We start from the raw sequence: 24,000 nt of genomic DNA on the forward strand, positions 1-24,000 counted from the left end.
ACACGAAACGAAGAGAATAGCCTCAATTGAACTTCTATGCTCTGATGCCCTTTAATGGAGGGCATTATTAGAGAGCGGTAGCCAGCACAGATAAATCCGTTCATCCAAGATGGCGCCTCTTCTTCAGCCTGGCCAAGCTCTACATCCTCCCTGGCTCTGATCCTATACCCGGCGCAGTAAGAGTGCCGAGTTGACCCGCGAGACAGAGAGAACGAGAGAGCAACACATGAGGTTAGCTGAGCTTATTAGCAGAACGTCTTGGTTTAGGAAAGAAGAACGTCCCGATTGGACCTGATTCTTTCCCCCCCAAATTCCTTGTCGCTCACACCTTCTTCCCTGTCTCACCAACACCTCTAGATCTTCTCCTGACAAACACCGGCTAGAGGCTATAGAGCCCTTGTGGTGGGCTGGCGGCGCTGTGGACGGTGGTGGATGTGACGGACAGAGAGCCACGACAGAGAAAAACAGGTAACAGCATGTCCAGCGGACTGAGGGATGGGAGAGAGGCAGGGGGGCGGGCGGGGCAGCGGGGGGGTGGGGGGCACGAGATGGGGCCCTACCTCCCGTGAGCATTGAACTTTGAACCCTAGCCACCGTGGTGAGGTGGTCGTGGTCGGTGGTGGTGGTGGTGGTGGTGGTGGTGGCGGTGGTGGAGGAGGAGGGGAAAGGGACACACAGAACATGCTGGAAACTCTGTACCTTTCAGTGTGCCTTCAGAAAGGGCCCAACTCACCCCCGGAACCATTACATCTAGAGGAATGAGACCGTGTTAGTCAGCGAGAAGCAGCAGAAGAGCAGGAAGGGAGGATGGGCGAGAGAGGTAGAGTCAGAGAGTCAGAGAGAGAGAGAGAGAAAGAGGGAAAGAGGGATGGGGTAAGGGCAGAAGGAAGCGATGCAAGCATAAGCTGGTCCCTGTTCCTACGTTGTGTCTTTCCAGTGATTCTGAGTCCAGTACTTTTTCATTAACACCGTTCACTTTTGTTGTTGCTTTTTTGGGACAAACACTGACGTTGGAAAGCTCCTTAGTCTCCAACCAACAACAACCTCAACTCAAAGCAAAGACATTTCCAACCCACTTCACCTTAGCAACCAGATCCTCGTCAGTTAAACCAGGAAGTAGCATTGCTTTAGTCATTCTTTCTCACTGGAGGCAACCTTGTATGTTTCTGTGCTGCTGTTTTGTTAATCAAGCCAACATCCATACTGATCTCACCCTACGTTCTGCTTTTAAGGGGGATAGAAACAGGAACAGTTTCCCAGCAACAACAACAAAAATCAAGCCAGAGAAAAAAGAACGACAAACTAGTCAACCGAAAAGTATACAAAAAAAAAAAAAAAAAAAACGCAAAAACAACGTGGAAATATGAGGGGTCTTGTGTGCTTAGAGGTGGAAAAAGGGAAGCACCTAATTGAGATCTGTTGGGAAAGTCAGTGTGTGAGTGAATGAATGCACGCACGTGGAAAGAGTGTATGTGTGTGAGTCTGAGGGTCCGGGAGACTTTCTCAGTTGGTCAGAGACACCGTTGGCAGACCGCCTCCTGAATAACGAAGATATACATTTCCATCTGTATTTCTCAAGAGTTGGACGGAAACATTCTCACTGTCAACCAGCGTCATCATCATCATCATCTAACACATCATCATCGTCATCATCGTCGTCTAACACAGCAGCAAATCAAAGGCGCTATTTCTGCTTTAAGCAACCAATAACATCCACTGCTCCCATAGTGACAATGTAAAAAGACTGCAGCGGGTGCCTTTGGAGTAAAGTAGGTGGAATACTGTAAGCACAGGCGCCAAAATCCCAATAAGACCAATTCTAGCAGATGTCAGTCCTTATTGTTTTTGGGCTAGGAGGCAGTGGAATGAACAGAAATCAACCAAGCAGTTTATCGTCCAAACTCCTATACAGCCGGAGGGGAGGAGCTGCAGGCAGGGAATCGGCTCCTCCTACAAATCTCAGCCGTCACCATCAAAAACGGGGGCCAACCCAAACTGATCAGAGAAGAAGAACTACTACGGTACGGGGAAAGCTCCTCCTCCTTTTCTTCCACATTTTGGTATCTTCCTGCCCCTCTGGCTGTACTGTACTAAACATGCAGAGAGGAGATGGGAGTGGGGGGGGGGGGGGGTCATCTACTTTTCGAGCGGGGGCCATAAGAGTCTCAAAGACGCCGTTTCGACCCCGCCCGCCCGACCCCTCCCTCTAGCTCTGTACGCCCCAACGCCATGCAAGCCCCGCCCATCAGCACTCACTGGGCATGCTCCAAAGGGGGCCATCCCAAGCACGCTGTCTACGGTAGACCAGGCAAGGGAGGGGTGGGGGGAGGGGAATAGAGGCGGGGTTTCGTAGGGCTAACACCGGTGGCCGCCTGTCCGAAGCCCTGGAAGCCCACAGAATGTGCAAACTTTTCCTCGGGGTCAGTTGATGCCGGGCCTTGGAAGAAAAGCCTCCACAGACTGTGGCAGAGTCTTCAGAACCAGGCTAGGCGACCGACCTGAAACTACACGGAGAACTATGGCGGTCGGCGGGGAAGGGAGGGTTCTACCGCAGAATAGCATCTACTGTCGGGGACTAGCGCGCTAGTTTGCGTTCCTCCGGCTTTGGTCGAAACCGGAGCAAGAAAAAAAAAAACAGGCTCAAATCAAGCAGGACTCAGAAAGATGTGGAAAGACTACCGACCAGCCAGCTCCTTCTCCTTACTCCGTCTCTTTTTCTCCATGCGTTTCAGTCTCTTGGCCTCCCTGAGCTTGGCCTCCTCCGCCTCCTGGCTGCGCCGGCACTTGTGGAAGTTCTCCACCACCACGCCCACGAACATGTTGAGCACGAAGAAGGCCACGATCAGCAGGAAGGAGATGAAGTAGAGCAGCATCCACGGGTTGTAGTTCATTACCGGCTGGAGGGGAGGGGGGGGGGGGGGGGGGGGTCGAAGAGTTGTAGAATTGCCTTGTGAATGAAAAGCGGACCATGACCCCACATTTGATGTCCAAGCATAGGTGCTTGGCAGCTTGTACTGTATTTTGATTGCTTGATTGATTTTGATTATTATTTAAGTGTCATAATTCCAATGAAGCCCAGCCCATATGGGCTTACACTTTTACTGTTCATCATTTAAACAATCAATAATCAAACAGAACCTGTAGCATATAACATAATGTGTGCTCTGGGTGTGTATGTTGATGCACGTCTAGCGCTTGCCTACTGAATGATTACCTGTTGGTCAACTCCTACAGCATCTAGTCCATCATACATGATGTCCACCCAGCCGTCTTTCGATGCCAGAACAAACAGAGACATCAAGGCCTGAGGGAGAGCAAGGGAAGAAGACATACAACTTGACTAGACTTGAAAAACACTTATAAAGGATTTCACCTTCAAGAACCTGATCAATAATTGAGCAGTTTCCCCTCCGCCTCCATGTAGCTCTGCGAAAAGATGCAGAACACGAGGAACAACGACCTTAGAATATATGTGAAGCCTCACCTGTCCCAGGTTGTCAAAGTTGTACTTGTGTCTGTGCCATTTGTAGTTGGCCTGCATGCAGTCGGACTTGTTGGTGATGTTCCTCACATCCTCTCCTTGACAAACAAAGAACTTCCCTTTGAAGAGCTGAGGGGGGAGATCACACAGGAACGCGTTTCGGTGAAAACTGTCATTTCAAACAAGAACTCGAGAACATCTTTCTCTGCCCGTGTTGTACAGGAAACCTCAGGGGAACACGGAAGAGGTTAGCGTGAGCAGCGAGGGATAGCAGTGAAGCAAAGAACACCGCCTATAGAAACTCAAGCTCAAACAGAACATCCAAGGAAAAAGACACCGATTGATTTCCAAGTGATCTGTGCATCAATGCAGCCAAAATCCATCCAAAAACATGAAATATTCATTTTTATGACCAACATTGCCATCGTGTTCGGCGGCAGATAAAGGTTAAGGATGGCGCAGTGCATTTTGCATAAACCTTTTCAGATTCCAATTGCAGCTTCCAATCACTGCCTGGGCATCACAAACTCACCATTAAGCTGACATGCCACCACATCACTTGGTTGGATAAGAAGCAGACTCATGGCAGACAGACAGACAGACAGTGGGCTGGACCGGCCCAAGGTCACAGCACTCGTTACTGTACTGTCGACTGGCCCTCAGGCCGTTAGCCATGAAATCTCCATTAGTAGCAGATAAGCGCAGATGTGTGCCGGCGTATGTGAGTTATAATGCAGGAGCTGAATGGAAAAGTGATTTTTCCACCGCGACCTCCTGATGTATGACTGCAAGGTGCTGCCATGACGGGACGGGAGAGAGTGGGGATATTTGTCACGTGTCGGTGAACTGAGCGGGGTAATGTTTCTGTGTCATGGCTCTCTAGACTGCCATTTTACTGCGCCTCTCTTCTTTCCCATTATTTCACTCTATCTCCTCTCCTCTCTCCTCTCCCCTCCTCTCCTCTCCTCTCCCCTCCTCTCCCCTCCTCTCCTCTCCTCTCCTCTCCTCTCCTCTCCTCTCCTCTCCTCTCCTCTCCTCTCCCCTCCTCTCCTCTCCTCTCCCCTCCTCTCCTCTCCTCTCCCCTCCTCTCCTCTCCCCTCCTCTCCTCTCCCCTCTCTCCTCTCCTCTCCTCTCCTCTCCTTTCTCTCCTCTCCTCTCCTCTCCCCTCCTCTCCTCTCCCCTCTCTCCTCTCCCCTCTCTCCTCTCCTCTCCCCTCCTCTCCTCTCCCCTCCTCTCCTCTCCCCTCTCTCCTCTCCTCTCCCCTCCCCTCCTCTCCTCTACCCTCTCCCCCCCCCCCCCTCCTCTCCTCTCCTCTCCTCTCCTCTCCCCTCCTTTCCCCTCTCCCCTCCTCTCCTTTCTCTCCTCTCCTCTCCTTTCTCTCCTCTCCTCTCCTCTCCCCTCCTCTCTTTTCTCTCCTCTCCTCTCCTCTCCTCTCCTCTCCTCTCCCCTCTTCTCCCCTCCTCACGATGCCAGATCAGAAACAGCCAAAGCTCAGCTCGGTGGAGTGGGCAGATTCGAAGGTCTGGACCCAGCAGGCAACTTCTCACCTGTACTCCCAGGATGCCGAAGATAATGAAGAAGGCGCAGCAGATCACCACGATGTTGCCGATGGGCTTCAGGGAGGACATCAGGGTCTCCACCACCAGCTTCAGCCCCGGTGCTCTGCTGATCACCCTGCAACACAGCATACAAGAAGAGGATATCAGAGTGTGTGTGTGTGTGTGTGTGTGTGTGTGTGTGTGTGTGTGTGTGTGTGTGTGTGTGTGTGTGCGTGCGTGCGTGCGTGTGTGTGTTGATGCTGGGCACCCTTTACAGTGCAGATCAGACCAGATGCAGGGTTTGTACAGCTTTTTAAGAGTTCAACTTCAAACACTTTTCAAGCACTTTCAAGATACCCAAACCCCAAATTTCCAGACTCTCGAAGCCTTTATCTTCACATCTAAATTGTTAGTATACTGTAAATGCAATTGCAAAAAAAGATATACCCACAGCAATCAATGTATATTGTATAATGCCTCCTTTTCATTTCGGCACTCATTTCAGTCAATTTATAGCTCCGGTCTGGTCCGCTGCACATCTTGTGAGACGCCAGGAGACAACAAACAGATATGGTGACGGGATCGTTTCATTTCAAATATTAAAATATTGTTGGTTTACATGAGTGAATGTGTGGATGAAACACCAGATTATGTTGACAATCAAGCATTTCTCAAGGAGTATTATTCAAATTAAAGCACCTAACCTTGAAAACGTAACAGTTCAAATTAAGCATCTTCCAAACTTATCTTGTAGGAACCCTTCAGATGTGGCATTGTTCCAACACCCTACCCAACCTCCTCACACACGAGCGTCCGAGTAGTGTAGCGGTAGATTCCCTGCCTACCAACACGAGGGTCGCAGGTTCATATCCACGTGTTACTGTACCTCCGGCTTGGTCGGGCGTCCCTCCCTACAGGCACGATTGGCTGTGCCTGAGGGTGGGAAGCCGGATTGGGGGTATGTGTCCTGGTCGCGCCTGGTCGTTGTAGAAGGGAACTGGTGGGAATAGCGTGATCCTCCCACGTGCTACGTCCTACCGGTGAAGCTCCCTGCTGTTAGGTGAAAAGAAGTGGCTGGCAAACTGCGCATGTGTCGGAGGAAGCATGGTGCTAGTCTCGGCTCTCCCCAGATGGGCAGCGAGTGGAGCAGCGACCGGGGCAGTCAATAGGGCAGCATGGGGATAAATTGGTAGAAGTAAAAGTATAATTGGGTAGAAAATGTGGAAAAATAAAAAAAATAAAACTCCTCACACACAGCTTCCACACAGCCCGAGGCTTTCACCTGTCCGCCCCCGTCACACACACACACTTTGGATTGTTTTTGTCAGCGGGCAGAAACCCTCTGTGCTTCAGCTCGGCTTTTCAAGACGCTCGCACATAAACCTCTCTTCTGCTCGCTCCTCTCTCTCTTAATCCAAAAAGGTTCATAGTGTCTATACTTTACTTAGATCGTTAGGTTTTCTTCTTCTTCTTCTTCTTCTTCAGGTAGGAACAAAAAAATCCTCTCTCTCTTCTTCTGCCTCCTTCCGTCTTCGCAGTCAAGGAAACAGACACGTCTAATTAAGCCAATGGACTGATGAGGATGTTTAATTAGTCCCAGCATGGCACCAATCACTGCACCGCACCGGAAAACACACGCACGCGCAAGCTCACACACACACACAGACACACACACAGACACACACACACACGCACACGCACGCACGCACACACACACAGGAGTTGATCTGCATACAGGCTCACACACGCATACACACTCGCACAGAGATGCACAAACTATCTCTTCGATGTGCGCACACTCAAAGTCAATAGATCTATGAATAAGATGCTATAGTCACACAAAGAGGCCTGAAAGAGATTAGCAGGGGGGGAAAAGCGACAAAGAGGCTGTCGAGGCTGTTATCATCTCTGTCTCTGTCTATTATACTTAGTCTTTGTCTGCATTGTATGTTTTCCAGTGTTTCCGCGCTCAGCAGACCGCTCAGGCGAGGAGGGAGAGTCAATAGCAAATTAAGATAGCACACGGGAGAAGAAGAAGCACGCAGGGATGACCGAGGCCACTGATCAATAGCCCTGATCAGAGCTGATCAGCCACCCAGATATTAACACCTTCACCTCATCAGGCTCTGTATGTAGCAGCACCTCGCTGCCTCTCTATATCTTCACCATTCGACACAATGCTGTTGTGCAGTACAGCTGTTGACCTGTAGAGGGCAGTAGTGTTCAACAGCTGCGTGTGTGGGAGTCCCTGTTGGAGAACGGCGGTGTTCCTGGACGCTGACATGACAACATTATTTGCAATGATTTCCTCAGCAATGCTTACAGGCAGGGATGTAACCCCACCGAGAGTCAATGTAACCAAGATATTGCATAACAGTGATCTCTATACCGGGCAAACGTTAAGCTTGGAAGATACAAAGAAACATACTGTATTAATAAGGCCATCAGGTATGTGACGTTTGTTGAAGCCATGCTTTTCAGTCGGAGATGAGATGTTTGCTCACAGGCTGTTTGGAGGTATTTATTTTGGACACAGGCCTAATAGGAGATTGGTTCTCAATATCGGCCGACCTGCCTGCCTCTCTGTCTCCACAATCCTGCAAGTCAAGCGAGTGAGGATAACAAAGAGAGACACGAGCAAGCGAGCGAGCGCGGCACGAACAGGCAGAGCAACGTGAAGGGGAAGGAGAGAGAGAAGAGAAGAAAGGGAAAGGCGTGACTCGAGGGGGTGGGGGGGAAGTCGCGGCGAGTTCGGAAACAAATGGAGCACAGCTGCGGCCGCTGCGTCCTCGATCGTGTGCGACACGTAAGGAAAACAAGGATCAACGTTTCCACACATTTGCCACTTTGCATATGAAAACAGCCAAAGCCATGATCTCCCTTTGAGCTCCACTCCCCACAAATATGGCAGCCGGTGAAATGAAAAGGCTTATTAAGGAGGGGAACGAAGGAGAGATGAGCCTCTTATAATGAGTCAATAGACTCTGATGATGCTGTACTGTATGTGGAGGACACTATAGACTCTGATGATGCTGTACTGTATGTGGAGGACACTATAGACTCTGATGATGCTGTACTGTATGTGGAGGACACTATAGACTCTGATGATGCTGTACTGTATGTGGAGGACACTATAGACTCTGATGATGCTGTACTGTATGTGGAGGACACATATAGACTCTGATGATGCTGTACTGTATGTGGAGGACACTATAGACTCTGATGATGCTGTACTGTATGTGGAGGACACTATAGACTCTGATGATGCTGTACTGTATGTGGAGGACACATATAGACTCTGATGATGCTGTACTGTATGTGGAGGACACTATATACTCTGATGATGCTGTACTGTATGTGGAGGACACTATAGACTCTGATGATGCTGTACTGTATGTGGAGGACACATATAGACTCTGATGATGCTGTACTGTATGTGGAGGACACTATAGACTCTGATGATGCTGTACTGTATGTGGAGGACACTATAGACTATGATGATGCTGTACTGTATGTGGAGGACACTATAGACTCTGATGATGCTGTACTGTATGTGGAGGACACTATAGACTCTGATGATGCTGTACTGTATGTGGAGGACACTATAGACTCTGATGATGCTGTACTGTATGTGGAGGACACTATAGACTCTGATGATGCTGTACTGTATGTGGAGGACACTATAGACTCTGATGATGCTGTACTGTATGTGGAGGACACATATAGACTCTGATGATGCTGTACTGTATGTGGAGGACACTATAGACTCTGATGATGCTGTACTGTATGTGGAGGACACTATAGACTCTGATGATGCTGTACTGTATGTGGAGGACACTATAGACTCTGATGATGCTGTACTGTATGTGGAGGACACTATAGACTCTGATGATGCTGTACTGTATGTGGAGGACACTATAGACTCTGATGATGCTGTACTGTATGTGGAGGACACTATAGACTCTGATGATGCTGTACTGTATGTGGAGGACACATATAGACTCTGATGATGCTGTACTGTATGTGGAGGACACTATAGACTCTGATGATGCTGTGCTGTATGTGGAGGACACTATAGACTCTGATGATGCTGTACTGTATGTGGAGGACACTATAGACTCTGATGATGCTGTACTGTATGTGGAGGACACTATAGACTCTGATGATGCTGTACTGTATGTGGAGGACACATATAGACTCTGATGATGCTGTACTGTATGTGGAGGACACTATAGACTCTGATGATGCTGTACTGTATGTGGAGGACACTATAGACTATGATGATGCTGTACTGTATGTGGAGGACACTATAGACTCTGATGATGCTGTACTGTATGTGGAGGACACTATAGACTCTGATGATGCTGTACTGTATGTGGAGGACACTATAGACTCTGATGATGCTGTACTGTATGTGGAGGACACTATAGACTCTGATGATGCTGTACTGTATGTGGAGGACACTATAGACTCTGATGATGCTGTACTGTATGTGGAGGACACATATAGACTCTGATGATGCTGTACTGTATGTGGAGGACACTATAGACTCTGATGATGCTGTACTGTATGTGGAGGACACTATAGACTCTGATGATGCTGTACTGTATGTGGAGGACACTATAGACTCTGATGATGCTGTACTGTATGTGGAGGACACTATAGACTCTGATGATGCTGTACTGTATGTGGAGGACACTATAGACTCTGATGATGCTGTACTGTATGTGGAGGACACTATAGACTCTGATGATGCTGTACTGTATGTGGAGGACACATATAGACTCTGATGATGCTGTACTGTATGTGGAGGACACTATAGACTCTGATGATGCTGTGCTGTATGTGGAGGACACTATAGACTCTGATGATGCTGTACTGTATGTGGAGGACACTATAGACTCTGATGATGCTGTACTGTATGTGGAGGACACTATAGACTCTGATGATGCTGTACTGTATGTGGAGGACACATATAGACTCTGATGATGCTGTACTGTATGTGGAGGACACTATAGACTCTGATGATGCTGTACTGTATGTGGAGGACACTATAGACTCTGATGATGCTGTACTGTATGTGGAGGACACTATAGACTCTGATGATGCTGTACTGTATGTGGAGGACACTATAGACTCTGATGATGCTGTACTGTATGTGGAGGACACATATAGACTCTGATGATGCTGTACTGTATGTGGAGGACACTATAGACTCTGATGATGCTGTACTGTATGTGGAGGACACTATAGACTCTGATGATGCTGTACTGTATGTGGAGGACACTATAGACTCTGATGATGCTGTACTGTATGTGGAGGACACTATAGACTCTGATGATGCTGTACTGTATGTGGAGGACACTATAGACTCTGATGATGCTGTACTGTATGTGGAGGACACTATAGACTCTGATGATGCTGTACTGTATGTGGAGGACACATATAGACTCTGATGATGCTGTACTGTATGTGGAGGACACTATAGACTCTGATGATGCTGTACTGTATGTGGAGGACACTATAGACTCTGATGATGCTGTACTGTATGTGGAGGACACTATAGACTCTGATGATGCTGTACTGTATGTGGAGGACACTATAGACTCTGATGATGCTGTACTGTATGTGGAGGACACATATAGACTCTGATGATGCTGTACTGTATGTGGAGGACACTATAGACTCTGATGATGCAGTACTGTATGTGGAGGACACTATAGACTCTGATGATGCTGTACTGTATGTGGAGGACACTATAGACTCTGATGATGCTGTACTGTATGTGGAGGACACTATAGACTCTGATGATGCTGTACTGTATGTGGAGGACACTATAGACTCTGATGATGCTGTACTGTATGTGGAGGACACTATAGACTCTGATGATGCAGTACTGTATGTGGAGGACACTATAGACTCTGATGATGCAGTACTGTATGTGGAGGACACACATAGACTCTGATGATGCTGTACTGTATGTGAAGGACACACATAGACTCTGATGATGCTGTACTGTATGTGGAGGACACTATAGACTCTGATTAGGGATGCACGATATATCGGCAATCATATCGGTATCGGCCAGTATCGGCCGATTTTTTAACATATCGGTCATATCGGTATCGGTCAGATGTTGCAATGTTAATATCGGTTATCATTATCAGCCAAATTCTTCACATTGATATGAAATAATGCAGTAAATCTATGATTTATGGGCTTTTCCAAAGGCTTTGCAAATAAAGAAATGCATAACTTTTTCAAATTCAGTGTTAACATGTGTTTTTCAGTATGTACAAAATGTGATGATCATAAAAATGTGGTTTTATACAGATCATATCGACATCGGTAAATATCGGTTATCGGCCATAACAGCAATGTTAATATCGGTTATCGGCATCGGCCAAAATTTTCATATCGGTGCATCCCTAACTCTGATGATGCAGTACTGTATGTGGAGGACACATATAGACTCTGATGATGCAGTACTGTATGTGGAGGACACATATAGACTCTGATGATGCTGTACTGTATGTGGAGGACACTATAGACTCTGATGATGCTGTACTGTATGTGGAGGACACATATAGACTCTGATGATGCTGTACTGTATGTGGAGAACACTATAGACTCTGATGATGCTGTACTGTATGTGGAGGACACTATAGACTCTGATGATGCTGTAATGTATGTGGAGGACACTATAGACTCTGATGATGCTGTACTGTATGTGGAGGACACTATAGACTCTGATGATGCTGTACTGTATGTGGAGGACACTATAGACTCTGATGATGCTGTACTGTATGTGGAGGACACATATAGACTCTGATGATGCTGTACTGTATGTGGAGGACACTATAGACTCTGATGATGCTGTACTGTATGTGGAGGACACTATAGACTCTGATGATGCTGTACTGTATGTGGAGGACACATATAGACTCTGATGATGCTGTACTGTATGTGGAGGACACTATAGACTCTGATGATGCTGTACTGTATGTGGAGGACACTATAGACTCTGATGATGCTGTACTGTATGTGGAGGACACTATAGACTCTGATGATGCTGTACTGTATGTGGAGGACACTATAGACTCTGATGATGCTGTACTGTATGTGGAGGACACTATAGACTCTGATGATGCTGTACTGTATGTGGAGGACACATATAGACTCTGATGATGCTGTACTGTATGTGGAGGACACTATAGACTCTGATGATGCAGTACTGTATGTGGAGGACACTATAGACTCTGATGATGCAGTACTGTATGTGGAGGACACATATAGACTCTGATGATGCTGTACTGTATGTGGAGGACACTATATACTCTGATGATGCTGTACTGTATGTGGAGGACACTATAGACTCTGATGATGCTGTACTGTATGTGGAGGACACTATAGACTCTGATGATGCTGTACTGTATGTGGAGGACACTATAGACTCTGATGATGCTGTACTGTATGTGGAGGACACTATAGACTCTGATGATGCTGTACTGTATGTGGAGGACACTATAGACTCTGATGATGCTGTACTGTATGTGGAGGACACTATAGACTCTGATGATGCTGTACTGTATGTGGAGGACACTATAGACTCTGATGATGCTGTACTGTATGTGGAGGACACTATAGACTCTGATGATGCAGTACTGTATGTGGAGGACACATATAGACTCTGATGATGCTGTACTGTATGTGGAGGACACTATAGACTCTGATGATGCAGTACTATTCACCTTATGTTCAGACCTTACAGTGGGGCAAATTCTTCCGGGTCCTTTTAACACTTCCGGCGGTCACGACGCAAAATAAGAGAGTTGTTTTTGGAGCGGACAGTGCAGGGGATAAAATAAAGAACGTAGCCTACTACTTTGAGCCGGTACACAGCAAGCAAGCGAGTATCCACTGTTAGCCAGGTCAGATAAAGTTATCGTCGACAATGACGAGCACTTTCTTGTAAAACATACGTGGACTCCAACAAAGAAAGCTTCAGATAGTTTTCCCTCCTCCGAGTTGCGCTCGAGCCACTAACGTCAATAAGACCCGCAGACGTTATAACGTAATTCCCTGGAATGCGAGACTTAACGAGCCAGTTACATGGCGTTGCATTCTTAGACATTGCTGTTTGCTTTTATTTGGTATGTTACATACAATTGGCTAAATTATTAGTTAATTCAGAGTTAGATGATATTGGAGAAGCCAGCCATTTTATTTTATTTTTAGCTGAAGTTTTGATACGGCCACACAACCGGGTCAAATGGGCGTGGCTACATAAGGTGAATACTGTATGTGGAGGACACATATAGACTCTGATGATGCAGTACTCTTGCTTTACTGTACACCTTGGTTTCTCTCTTCTCCCCCCTCCAAGTTCTTCCTAAATGTAAATTGGGAGCCGTGTGGACTCCCTGTGTCACGCAGACACCATCCGCCACGTGTGGAAGAATGCTAATTATGCAGCGAGCTAATGAGGCTCCCTCAGACACCCCTCAGACACGGGCGTGGGGTGTGGAAAACACACACACACACACACACACACACACACACACACACACACACACAACACACACACACACACACACACAACACACAAACGAACGCGCGAGCAAGCACATAAACCTCTGTATAATTACATCATCACCGAGTGACGGATGATCGCGGAGGCTGAGCCGACAGGGGTCAACCGTAGGGGGGAAACGCTGTGGGATTTATCAATAAAGAAACTTGTCACACACACACACACGCTCACACACACCACACACGCACACATTTAGATCAGCCCGCCTGCCCTGAAGACTGCTGCGACAGGTACAATTAATGGAGACATGGGAGCGGAGGGTGATTTCCTAGGTTGCAGCAGACTTGTCGATGGGGCGTAGGTTGGCGTTGGGTGACATAAAAGTGCCATTGGGTGACACAAGGTACTAACTTGTGGCCCCTTCCCTGAGGCCGGGCCCCTCGCCTCGGGTTGTGGGCTTGATGAATGACTAGGGAGGGGTGTGTGACGTGTGTGTGCCCCGGTAAACAAAGCTGATGTATCATTCTGTGTCACACGCACGCACGCACGCACGCACACACACACACACACACACACACACACACTTTCACTGACCCTCCTCTCTTGTGCAATGTAATGGCATCATTAATATCTCTAATGAGATTCTAGCGCCCACACAGACCAACACATCGGGGACACACCCACGCCCCCACACACACACACACACACACACACACACAATGGACACACACACACACATACCCACACACACAATGGACACACACACATACAAGCACAGACTTACCAAGAATTACAGTCACATCTACTGAGCAATTCAAAGATAAAGTTCAATGTGACCCGCACTCAGGAAACATGTTCAACACACCGAAGGCCGAGCCGTCTAGAACAGGCTTTCTCTACCTCTCTATCTGTCCCCACAAACGTAGACCAATCACAGCTCACGCTGCTACGTGCACGATGGCATGAAACAGGAAGTCGGGCATCACATACTGTAGCACTGCAGTCGGAACCACGTGCGATTTTCAGACATTTCTTCGACATGATGCTGACGATGCACATGCTTCTGCCTCCCTCACTGGCTGCATGCCAACAGGTTGGGCCCAATTAAGGCCCCGCCCATGTAGGTTTCACACCTGAAGCTCAAATCTCAAATCAACAATAGTGTCACAGTTCATGACTACAAATCAATGTCTCTATCCCAGCGCTCCCCAACCTTTTCCAACTCAGGGCCCACTTGAAAGTCTCAAAAACTTTTCGCGGCCCACCCCCGACCCCATAAAAAATACGGAGGCCAAATAATGCGTTCTCAGAGCACTTAAAAAATTAAAACAAAATCCGCAGTCACTAATAGCATCTGAAAGAGGTTGCCTATAGAGCCTATCCAAAATACATACAGTACATCTTGATTAACTATGCATTAGAGCTTACTTATAGACCATTTCTGAATTAACACCATATCTGAATCAATTTGGTGATCCAGCACCCGACTGAACTAAAAGATTTTTTTTATTTTTTTTTGTGGGTGAGCACATTGTTTCTTAAACTTTGTACCAATTCAAGGATAAGCCGAGAGCAGACTTTATAGTTTGGAATAGTTTTGTGCAGACGCTTCACCCGCAAATCGACTTCATCGACTTTAAAAGTGCCTAAGTGACAAGCTGCCGGTGGTTTGAGTGGATTGGATATTCTCCCCGAGTCGGAGTCAGCAGTTCAGACGCCGCCTCTGTAAAGCCCACGTGTGCAGCGCTGCCAGAGGGGAGAACACACACAAAATCACATTTCCTTCACGTACCCAACGGGACTCTGGGGCCGACCGGCTGCGAGTCTGACGAGATCAGACCGGGGTGACGACAAGCACATTGAAACAAACCCGCAGTGGTTTCTCGCTCAACAGTGACGCGTGTAACACAGGTTTGAACATTTTAGCCATTAAGTGTGGAGACTGAAACGTCACTCTGGATGAATAGGGCACAAAATATAGCAGACTTTTGTGTACAGCAGTTCTGATATAAGTGGCTGTACAAGTTGATCTAAGGACAAGCAGTCTGACATGTTGATAATCCCCATTCGTTATTTTTGATTCTTTTATTTTTGGAAGGAACTGGCTGCTGTTCTAGAGAGCTAGTTAGTGATCTTTCTCTGGGTTTTCTGTTTGTGTGCATGGACCAATGTGGCCATAAACATAATCACAGCAAAGTGAGTATGTTATGGGTATGTCTCTCAAAAGCATGCCTTTAAAGGAGAATTTTGGTTTTTTTGAACCTGCAGCCCTCTCCTCACATTAATTATGATCTGATGACTCACCCAGTGCTCTCTGCAGCGTTTTTGTCGTCCTAGGCGTTGTTTTGACATCAATAGCGTCCAAGCCAGTCCTAGAATGGAGCTCTGTGGGGCCAACTGGCAGCATGCTTTTGCAGTCTGATCGTTCCTTAGGGAACAGTTTATGACGATATGCGTCGAAAACAGGAATAAAACTGTCTATTTAAATGGAGGAAAAGCATGCTGCCACTTGGCCCCATGGAGCTACATTCTAGGACTGGCTTGGACGCTATTGATCTCAAAACAACGCCTAGGACGACAAAAACGCTGCGGAGAGCACTGGGTGAGTCGTCAGATCATAATTAATGTGAGGAGAGGGCTGCAGGTTAAAAAAAACGAAATTCTCCTTTAATCATATGTAACCTCAGCAAGTGATAGTAGCCTTAAAAAAACAAGTAGGCTACTCTCAAAGTGAGCAAATGAGAACTTGTAGAAAAACTGAACTCGTACAGCAGCAGCTATAAAGCTGGGTTAGGGTTAAGCTTCATTTATACATGTACTTATTAGAAAGTGTCGCTCAGCACATGGTCGCAGACGAAAAATAAAGTGTCGCTCATGGTGTTGCATTTATACTTTAGTGAATGTTCGCCTCGGTTCAACGGTCACGTGACACTCGAACGCTATAAGCAGACAGCCAAGAGAAGAGGAACGCACAAGTGAAACCACCTCGGAGGCAAGATGTAATGTACTTAGCTGCAGCCGCATATAAATGACACACAAGTCACCTCCTCTCTCGTTCTTTGTGATTTTCACGAAGTCATACATCAAGGACAGGCTGATAAAAAATAGCGGGGACACGTTCATTCATTTCAATCAAGTGGAAACCAAAACAAGGAAGTCAAGCGCGTGCCGTCTATATAGCCAATCAGACTTGCGCGACACATCGTGACGTAGTCAGCGACACTAGACATTTCACTAGGTAGCAGGCACTGCTCGCCGACACTTGAAAGTGTCGACTCAAGTGTCCCCTTAAACGCCGACCGTTTCAAAAGTGTCAGCAGACAAAGCATAAATTGGGCTTTAGCGTTACACCTGCAGGCTTGTTTTGGGGGATTGGGATGTCAGGCACAAAAGAAAGAAAGAAATGCACTCCATCTTTGGAACTATTTCCAAAGGCAGGGGGTCTTTCCTCCTACCTGGCTTTAACTAGTGTCTTAACAGGGCAAGTGAGCGAAGTTAGCCATTCTACGAACGTTTTTGTGCTGATGATGAAGACTGAGATTTTGTTTTCAAAACGTAATGAATCCATAAAAAACAATAACAACTTTACCAAAAGGATTATCTCCAGACTTCCCGTGAAGCTACTAGTAGTCGCCTACAACTACTTAACATACTGTATGCTAAAGCATTAGCGTACACACATTGGCCACACATTGCTGACGGGCAGCATTTGAGGAAATGACTTGGGGACGGTCCTCACCTCCAGGGAGACACAACGCGTTTCTTCAAAAGTCTGTACATCAAACACATTATGCTCATGTTTTTGTATCTGTTGGTGGGCTATTTTCGATTTATTTTATAAAACATAGTCAAGAGTCTCTGAGCGAGCCCGCCGCACTTTCACTTTCTAACTGTTCGTTTTTAGTCATTTCAAGTAAATGTGCTGTGTGAAAGCCTCGGTCCCAGTGCGGAGTGCGCGCGTGATCTGCGGAGGTCTGCCTCGCTCATGATTCAGCCAGAATTTGAGGAAGTAGTCGCACACACGCATACACACACATACACGCACGCACGCACACGCACACACACACATACACACACACACACACACACACACACGCGTGCGCGCACATACACACACACCCACACACACACACACACACACACACACACACACACACACACAGGTTCAATGTGACACACCCACAGGCGGAGACAGAGCAGAGATTTCTGCTTGTTTCTCCATGAATTTGAAACCTAAATGTATATACTTTGCGAATTGTTATGAATATAGGTTCCTGTGATATGATGAACTCGAAATGCATATTTATGTTGGGTTTCCAGGGTCTTTAACAAAAGCATGACTCTAATACAGTCCATGCTTTCCAGTTCTCCCGCGCGCAGTCACATTTTGGAGGAGCTGCACGCCCCCTCCGCCGAGCTGCGCCGATAGGACGCCCAGCTGCGGCGCAGTCAGCCCCGGCGATTTTGCTCGAGCATAATTTGCGCTTAAGTACCCAGAGTCTAATGTAGGCTACTGTAAGTAGTCACACGCCCAGACCAGCATACTGATATGCTTAATATGCCATATTGTAGCTTTTAATACTTTGCTCCTCTTTTTAGAGTAGCCTATTCATAGCTTTCAAGGGGCGTTACGTGCTGCCGGGAACGCCCACCTGACGGTCAAACAGTACTGCTAAGTACTGTTTGAGCGGACGACAGCACAGGCATCACTACAGTATCTTCTCTTTTAGCAATAGTCTCACTAATCCCACAGTGGTTTACCTGCTTTTGAGATCTGCAAAAAATAGTTTGCTTCTGTCTCACCCGTTCTCCCTCTCTCTTCACACGCGACGAGGGCTGTGCTCTCTCTCCACAACATTATAAAAACGAGTCCGCACTCCGCACGCAGTTTGTTGTGAAACAATTTCTCCGAACTGCCATGTGTTGGACAGTAACGTTAACGATAGTTCGGTTTGTTTGAAGTGCCCAAAACGTGCAGTTTGTTTAGATATCGTTCTTTTTCAACGCTTGATAGATGGTCTAAATATTCCTGACTGGAAACTGGTGGAAAAAAGCCCGCTTTTTGCTGGAGCTGCGTCTGGTCAGTGTTCAGCGCCATTGTTGTTTTGAGTTTTGACCGCCAGAATGGGCGTTCCTTGTACTTACGTAACGCCCCTTGAAAGCTATGAATAGAGAGGTCTGAAAGTTAATAACTACTCTACCCTCCAAAATGATATTACAGTATTGCTTTCTTGTAGCTCATCTGCAGCCTCAGCGGAGGAGACAGCCAAGCTACAGTACCAAGCTCAGCCTCAGCGGAGGAGACAGCCAAGCTACAGTACCAAGCTCAGCGGGTTTCTCTTTCTTCCTGTCCTGTGCTTCCTCTCACTCAGTCTCTGTTATCATCCTATAATCCTATTCCCCTCTCCGCCATCTAACGGCAGACATCAGGCTTTTAAAAAGTATACTGTATAGAAAAGAAATCAAATCAAAAATGTTGCCCTTTGCTCCCCAAAACACTTGAAATGTGTCCAATTTCCTCCTGCAGTCGCAACATCTGGGGAAATAAAGAGACAGAAAGAAAGCCGAAAGAAAGTTGGGAACGGAGCAGTTCAACACTGAAGCACTCTGCCGTTTAGTGTCCACTTTGTCACAAGTGTTGCTGCTCTAATCAGGACGTCGTTTCTGTACAGTAGATGGAGGAAACCTTCATGTACACTATGTACAGCAGGCGCGGACTGCATACTCGGGCACGTCGGGCAAATGCCCGGTGGCCTGGCCTGCATTTTTTTTTTTTTTTTTTTTTTTGTGCCCGCAGTCAGGCCACTCACTGAGCAGCAGGCCAGGCGCCGCCTACTGGTTTACTAGTGGTTTTATTACTTTATTAGTTAGTCTGAAGTAATAATTACACTTCAGGGTTAAAGTGGGTGCATCTCATTGTAAAATTGGACTTTGGGCTTCAAACGGCCCAAATTGGGCTTCAAACGGCCCAAATCTGGCTTCAAACGACCCAAATTGGGCTTCAAATGGCCCAAATTGGGCTTCAAACGGCCCAAATCTGGCTTCAAACGGCCCAAATTGGGCTTGAAACCACCCAAATTGGGCTTCAAACGGCCCAAATTGGGCTTCAAACGGCCCAAATTTTGCCGGCACGCGCGTCGGCCCGTATTGGCCTGGCCTGCTCGGTATCTAATGCCCGGCCTGAATTATGATCCCAGTCCGCCCCTGATGTACAGTATTCATGTACAGTAGATGGCAAGTGCACTCTAAAGTGGCATTAGCGTGGATCTGCACTCATTTGTTAGTGAAAGGGGCTAATTATGCACTGCACTGCATAAGCATATGCATATGCACTGTGCACGCATGAGCTTCTCAAAAGCACATTGTAAAGTGTGCTGTGGCCTTGAAAGCCTGCGAGGAGAGTTCCTCTGGCATTGGATTTTCAAGAACCCTCCTCAGCATTCATGGGACACATCTGATTGAGGCTAAGAAGGTTTGGCACCTCCGTCCTCACGTTGGCTCCACGGGCAGAAAAGGGGCTACGCCGGTGATGAAGTGGCTTGCCTGACAGACAGTCCTTACGCAGGGAGCAGGAGTCCCCCAGGTGCCTGACAGACAGTCCTTACGCAGGGAGCAGGAGTCCCCCAGGTGCCTGACAGACAGTCCTTACGCAGGGAGCAGGAGTCCCCCAGGTGCCTGACAGACAGTCCTTACGCAGGGAGCAGGAGTCCCCCAGGTGCCTGACAGACAGTCCTTACGCAGGGAGCAGGAGTCCCCAGGTGCCTGACAGACAGTCCTTACGCAGGGAGCAGGAGTCCCCAGGTGCCTGACAGACAGTCCTTACGCAGGGAGCAGGAGTCCCCCAGGTGCCTGACAGACAGTCCTTACGCAGGGAGCAGGAGTCCCCAGGTGCCTGACAGACAGTCCTTACGCAGGGAGCAGGAGTCCCCCAGGTGCCTGACAGACAGTCCTTACGCAGGGAGAAAGGAGTCCCCCAGGTGCCTGACAGACAGTCCTTACGCAGGGAGAAAGGAGTCCCCCAGGTGCCTGATGTACAGTATTCATGTACAGTAGATGGCAAGTGCACTCTAAAGTGGCATTAGCGTGGATCTGCACTCATTTGTTAGTGAAAGGGGCTAATTATGCACTGCACTGCATATGCATATGCATATGCACTGTGCACGCATGAGCTTCTCAAAAGCACATTGTAAAGTGTGCTGTGGCCTTGAAAGCCTGCGAGGAGAGTTCCTCTGGCATTGGATTTTCAAGAACCCTCCTCAGCATTCATGGGACACATCTGATTGAGGCTAAGAAGGTTTGGCACCTCCGTCCTCACGTTGGCTCCACGGGCAGAAAAGGGGCTACGCCGGTGATGAAGTGGCTTGCCTGACAGACAGTCCTTACGCAGGGAGCAGGAGTCCCCCAGGTGCCTGACAGACAGTCCTTACACAGGGAGCAGGAGTCCCCCAGGTGCCTGACAGACAGTCCTTACGCAGGGAGCAGGAGTCCCCCAGGTGCCTGACAGACAGTCCTTACGCAGGGAGCAGGAGTCCCCCAGGTGCCTGACAGACAGTCCTTACGCAGGGAGCAGGAGTCCCCCAGGTGCCTGACAGACAGTCCTTACGCAGGGAGCAGGAGTCCCCCAGGTGCCTGACAGACAGTCCTTACGCAGGGAGCAGGAGTCCCCCAGGTGCCTGACAGACAGTCCTTACGCAGGGAGCAGGAGTCCCCCAGGTGCCTGACAGACAGTCCTTACGCAGGGAGCAGGAGTCCCCCAGGTGCCTGACAGACAGTCCTTACGCAGGGAGCAGGAGTCCCCCAGGTGCCTGACAGACAGTCCTTACGCAGGGAGCAGGAGCCCCCCAGGCTTTTCGGCAGCAGCAACAGCGGTATGTTTGGAATAGAAAGAAGAGATTGGCGCTGCGCAGCGATCGCCACCGATCTGACAAAGACATCACAGCACTGGACCCTCTGTTTGACTGACAGCTGATTTCTGAGAAGTGCAGGGAACTCAAGCATTACCACTTTAAAGCAGGACTAAACCCCAAAACCTTTTGGGTTTGGCTTTTGGGGTTGTGTGTGAAGAATGTTGGTAAAAATCTCCAAATTATTATTGTGCATTAAATAAAGCGTGAGACATTCCGGGGTGCTGGGATAACGCAAGGCATTATGGGTAATCGGCTACTGTAGCTAATAGGGGTGTCACGATACACTCAGTTCACGATACGATACGTATCACGATACTGGGTTCACGATAACGATACGATACGATTTTAACAAAAAAAAATTAAACTTGAATAATGACAATATACTGTATGACTGGAAAAGTAGTATTTTATTTGAAATGCACAAATACAAAACATGCTGTTGTGGGAAATTGTTATTACAATAACAACTAGAAAAAACATGAGATTGGAGATAAGGCTTATCTTGAAATAGAATGAGTTACACCGTCACTTAGATTTACTTTGAACTAAAAGGTTTCTCAGCAGTATAAATTCTCATTATGCATCTTCAGTTTTTCTTCAAACTCAAACAACAAGACTTTTCTTAGTCTATTTTTTATGCATCTTCAGTTTTTCCTGTCAAGTAAACAGTTTTGCCAGAAACTCAATTGAATGGTTTCTCTCCTGTATAACTTCTCATGTGTCTCTTCAGAGACTTGTTCAACTGAACTACTTTCCACACATTGAACTTCAACAAACAAAGACGTTTCTTAGTCTATTTTTGAAAAGAAAAAAAATATTATAAAAAAAATATTTATATAAAAAAAAAAAATCACGATATGAGATTTCATCTCAACGATACATATCGTGACGTTTTACTATCGCGAAATTTCGTGGGACGATATATTGTGACACCCCTAGTAGCTAATGATAGCGGCTAACCTTAGTTACTTTACATGGCAGTAAAACGCCACTGAATGACCAAATTGATCACTTTTAACCATTTCGAGTAACACCTCATCAGGCCAGACTCGCCTAGCCGCTCACCGACAATGTACTCAAGCAGCAAGGGCCCAGGAAACCCCAGATCAGCGCCAGACATCGGCGCTGCTCTGACAGACAGTTAAATGCCATTCTTATATCAGACTAAACAACACCTGTTTGATCCTCCCTGGAGTGCACATAAGAGGAAAAAAGAAAAGAAAGAAAAAAACATTATTGGCGTGATTTATGTGCAAATGATCGGGTGAAAATGTTTAAATGATTTATAATAAAAAATATACTGTGTCGGCTTTTCCACTTTAAGCCGTGGACACTGAAGTCCGTGGTCTGGTACCACTTTCAAACAGCACTCCCCACTCGTCGTTTCAAAAAACAAACATAAACATATCTATTTACCAAACTCACAGTTGTTCCAAAAGTTGCTCTTAATTCATTCCACAAATTGACCAAATGAAAAATTTCACTTATGTGGTGAAAAGGGCTACAGTAGTCAAAATACTATACAACCACGGTACCAAAACATTTAATATTACCCTAGAACCACTGCTGCGCCACAATACGCAAGATAGAGGCCTCCATTTGAAAACCACAGATCCATATCAGGCACTTGATGTGTGCGCTGGGTTTAGTCGGCCCCCCTCATCCCATGAGTCCAGCTGATGGTTTAGTCGGCCCCACTCATCCCATGAGTCCAGCTGATGGGGAGGCTTCTAGGATTAGACCGATATGTGGGGTTGAGTCGATATCGGCCTTTTAATATAGATTGCATACCGGCCAGTCACTGGAGGAGGTGCGGACATGATTTTACTCTGGAAAACCATGCAATTAAATCTACCTCACTTTGCCTTAAGGAGTTGCTAACCCACCTCAAATAATGTCATGCTTTTTAATGGAGAGTTTTCGTGTATTTAGTGTACATACATGCGTCCCTGGGAGAGCCACTTACCGCAGCGGCCGGAGGGTCCTCAGCAGCCTCAGCACCCGGAGCATACCCAGTATCTTGGTACCCGAGTTGGAGATGAGAGACACCAGGATGTCAATGACAGAAATCATCACCAGCATCCCGTCCAGAATGTTCCAGCTGCTCCTCAGGTAGGACTTGTCCCCGAAACACCAGCCCAAAGCTACGATCTGAACACACCAGGGACAGACAAGGTTATGAGACACGGCTTGAAAATCTATGACTATGATTTAGTATGAATTTAAAATGAAATATTAACTCCAAATATAATAAAGGATACACCCATAAATCTATAAATGGCTATTTTCGCCTGTGTGTTGGCGGTTTTATTTATTGTCACGTCATCTTTTTTTATTTATCACATACATTTATAAATGCGATACATTAGGAGTCGATGCAGACCTTACTGTATGTGCAGTTAATTTACTGTCGAGTGATTGTTTATTTTGAGATTGGCAGCCACAAATATCAAACTTGCAAGTTTGTCCACCACTCATTTCTCAACACAGAGCTGCAAACATCAGTTCATCGGATAATTTCCTCCTTATAGCAGTGAGAGC

The 24,000-nt window shown here is 47.1% G+C and overlaps 1 protein-coding gene across 1 annotated transcript in view; it reads right to left on the minus strand.

Annotated features, from left to right (window-relative positions):
• Positions 1–24,000, minus strand: part of cacna1g (calcium channel, voltage-dependent, T type, alpha 1G subunit) — a gene marked incomplete at both ends in the record, with an annotated part of 368,718 nt that overhangs the window by 53,310 nt on the left and 291,408 nt on the right. Inside the window, 6 exon segments of the mRNA XM_083635743.1 lie at positions 700–750; positions 2,705–2,897; positions 3,215–3,304; positions 3,485–3,610; positions 5,029–5,155; positions 23,426–23,610. Coding sequence (XP_083491869.1) covers positions 700–750; positions 2,705–2,897; positions 3,215–3,304; positions 3,485–3,610; positions 5,029–5,155; positions 23,426–23,610 — 772 coding nt within the window.

This window comes from Poromitra crassiceps, assembly GCF_964638095.1.
Source record: "Poromitra crassiceps genome assembly, chromosome: 4".
NCBI classification, from domain to species: Eukaryota; Metazoa; Chordata; class Actinopteri; order Beryciformes; family Melamphaidae; genus Poromitra; species Poromitra crassiceps.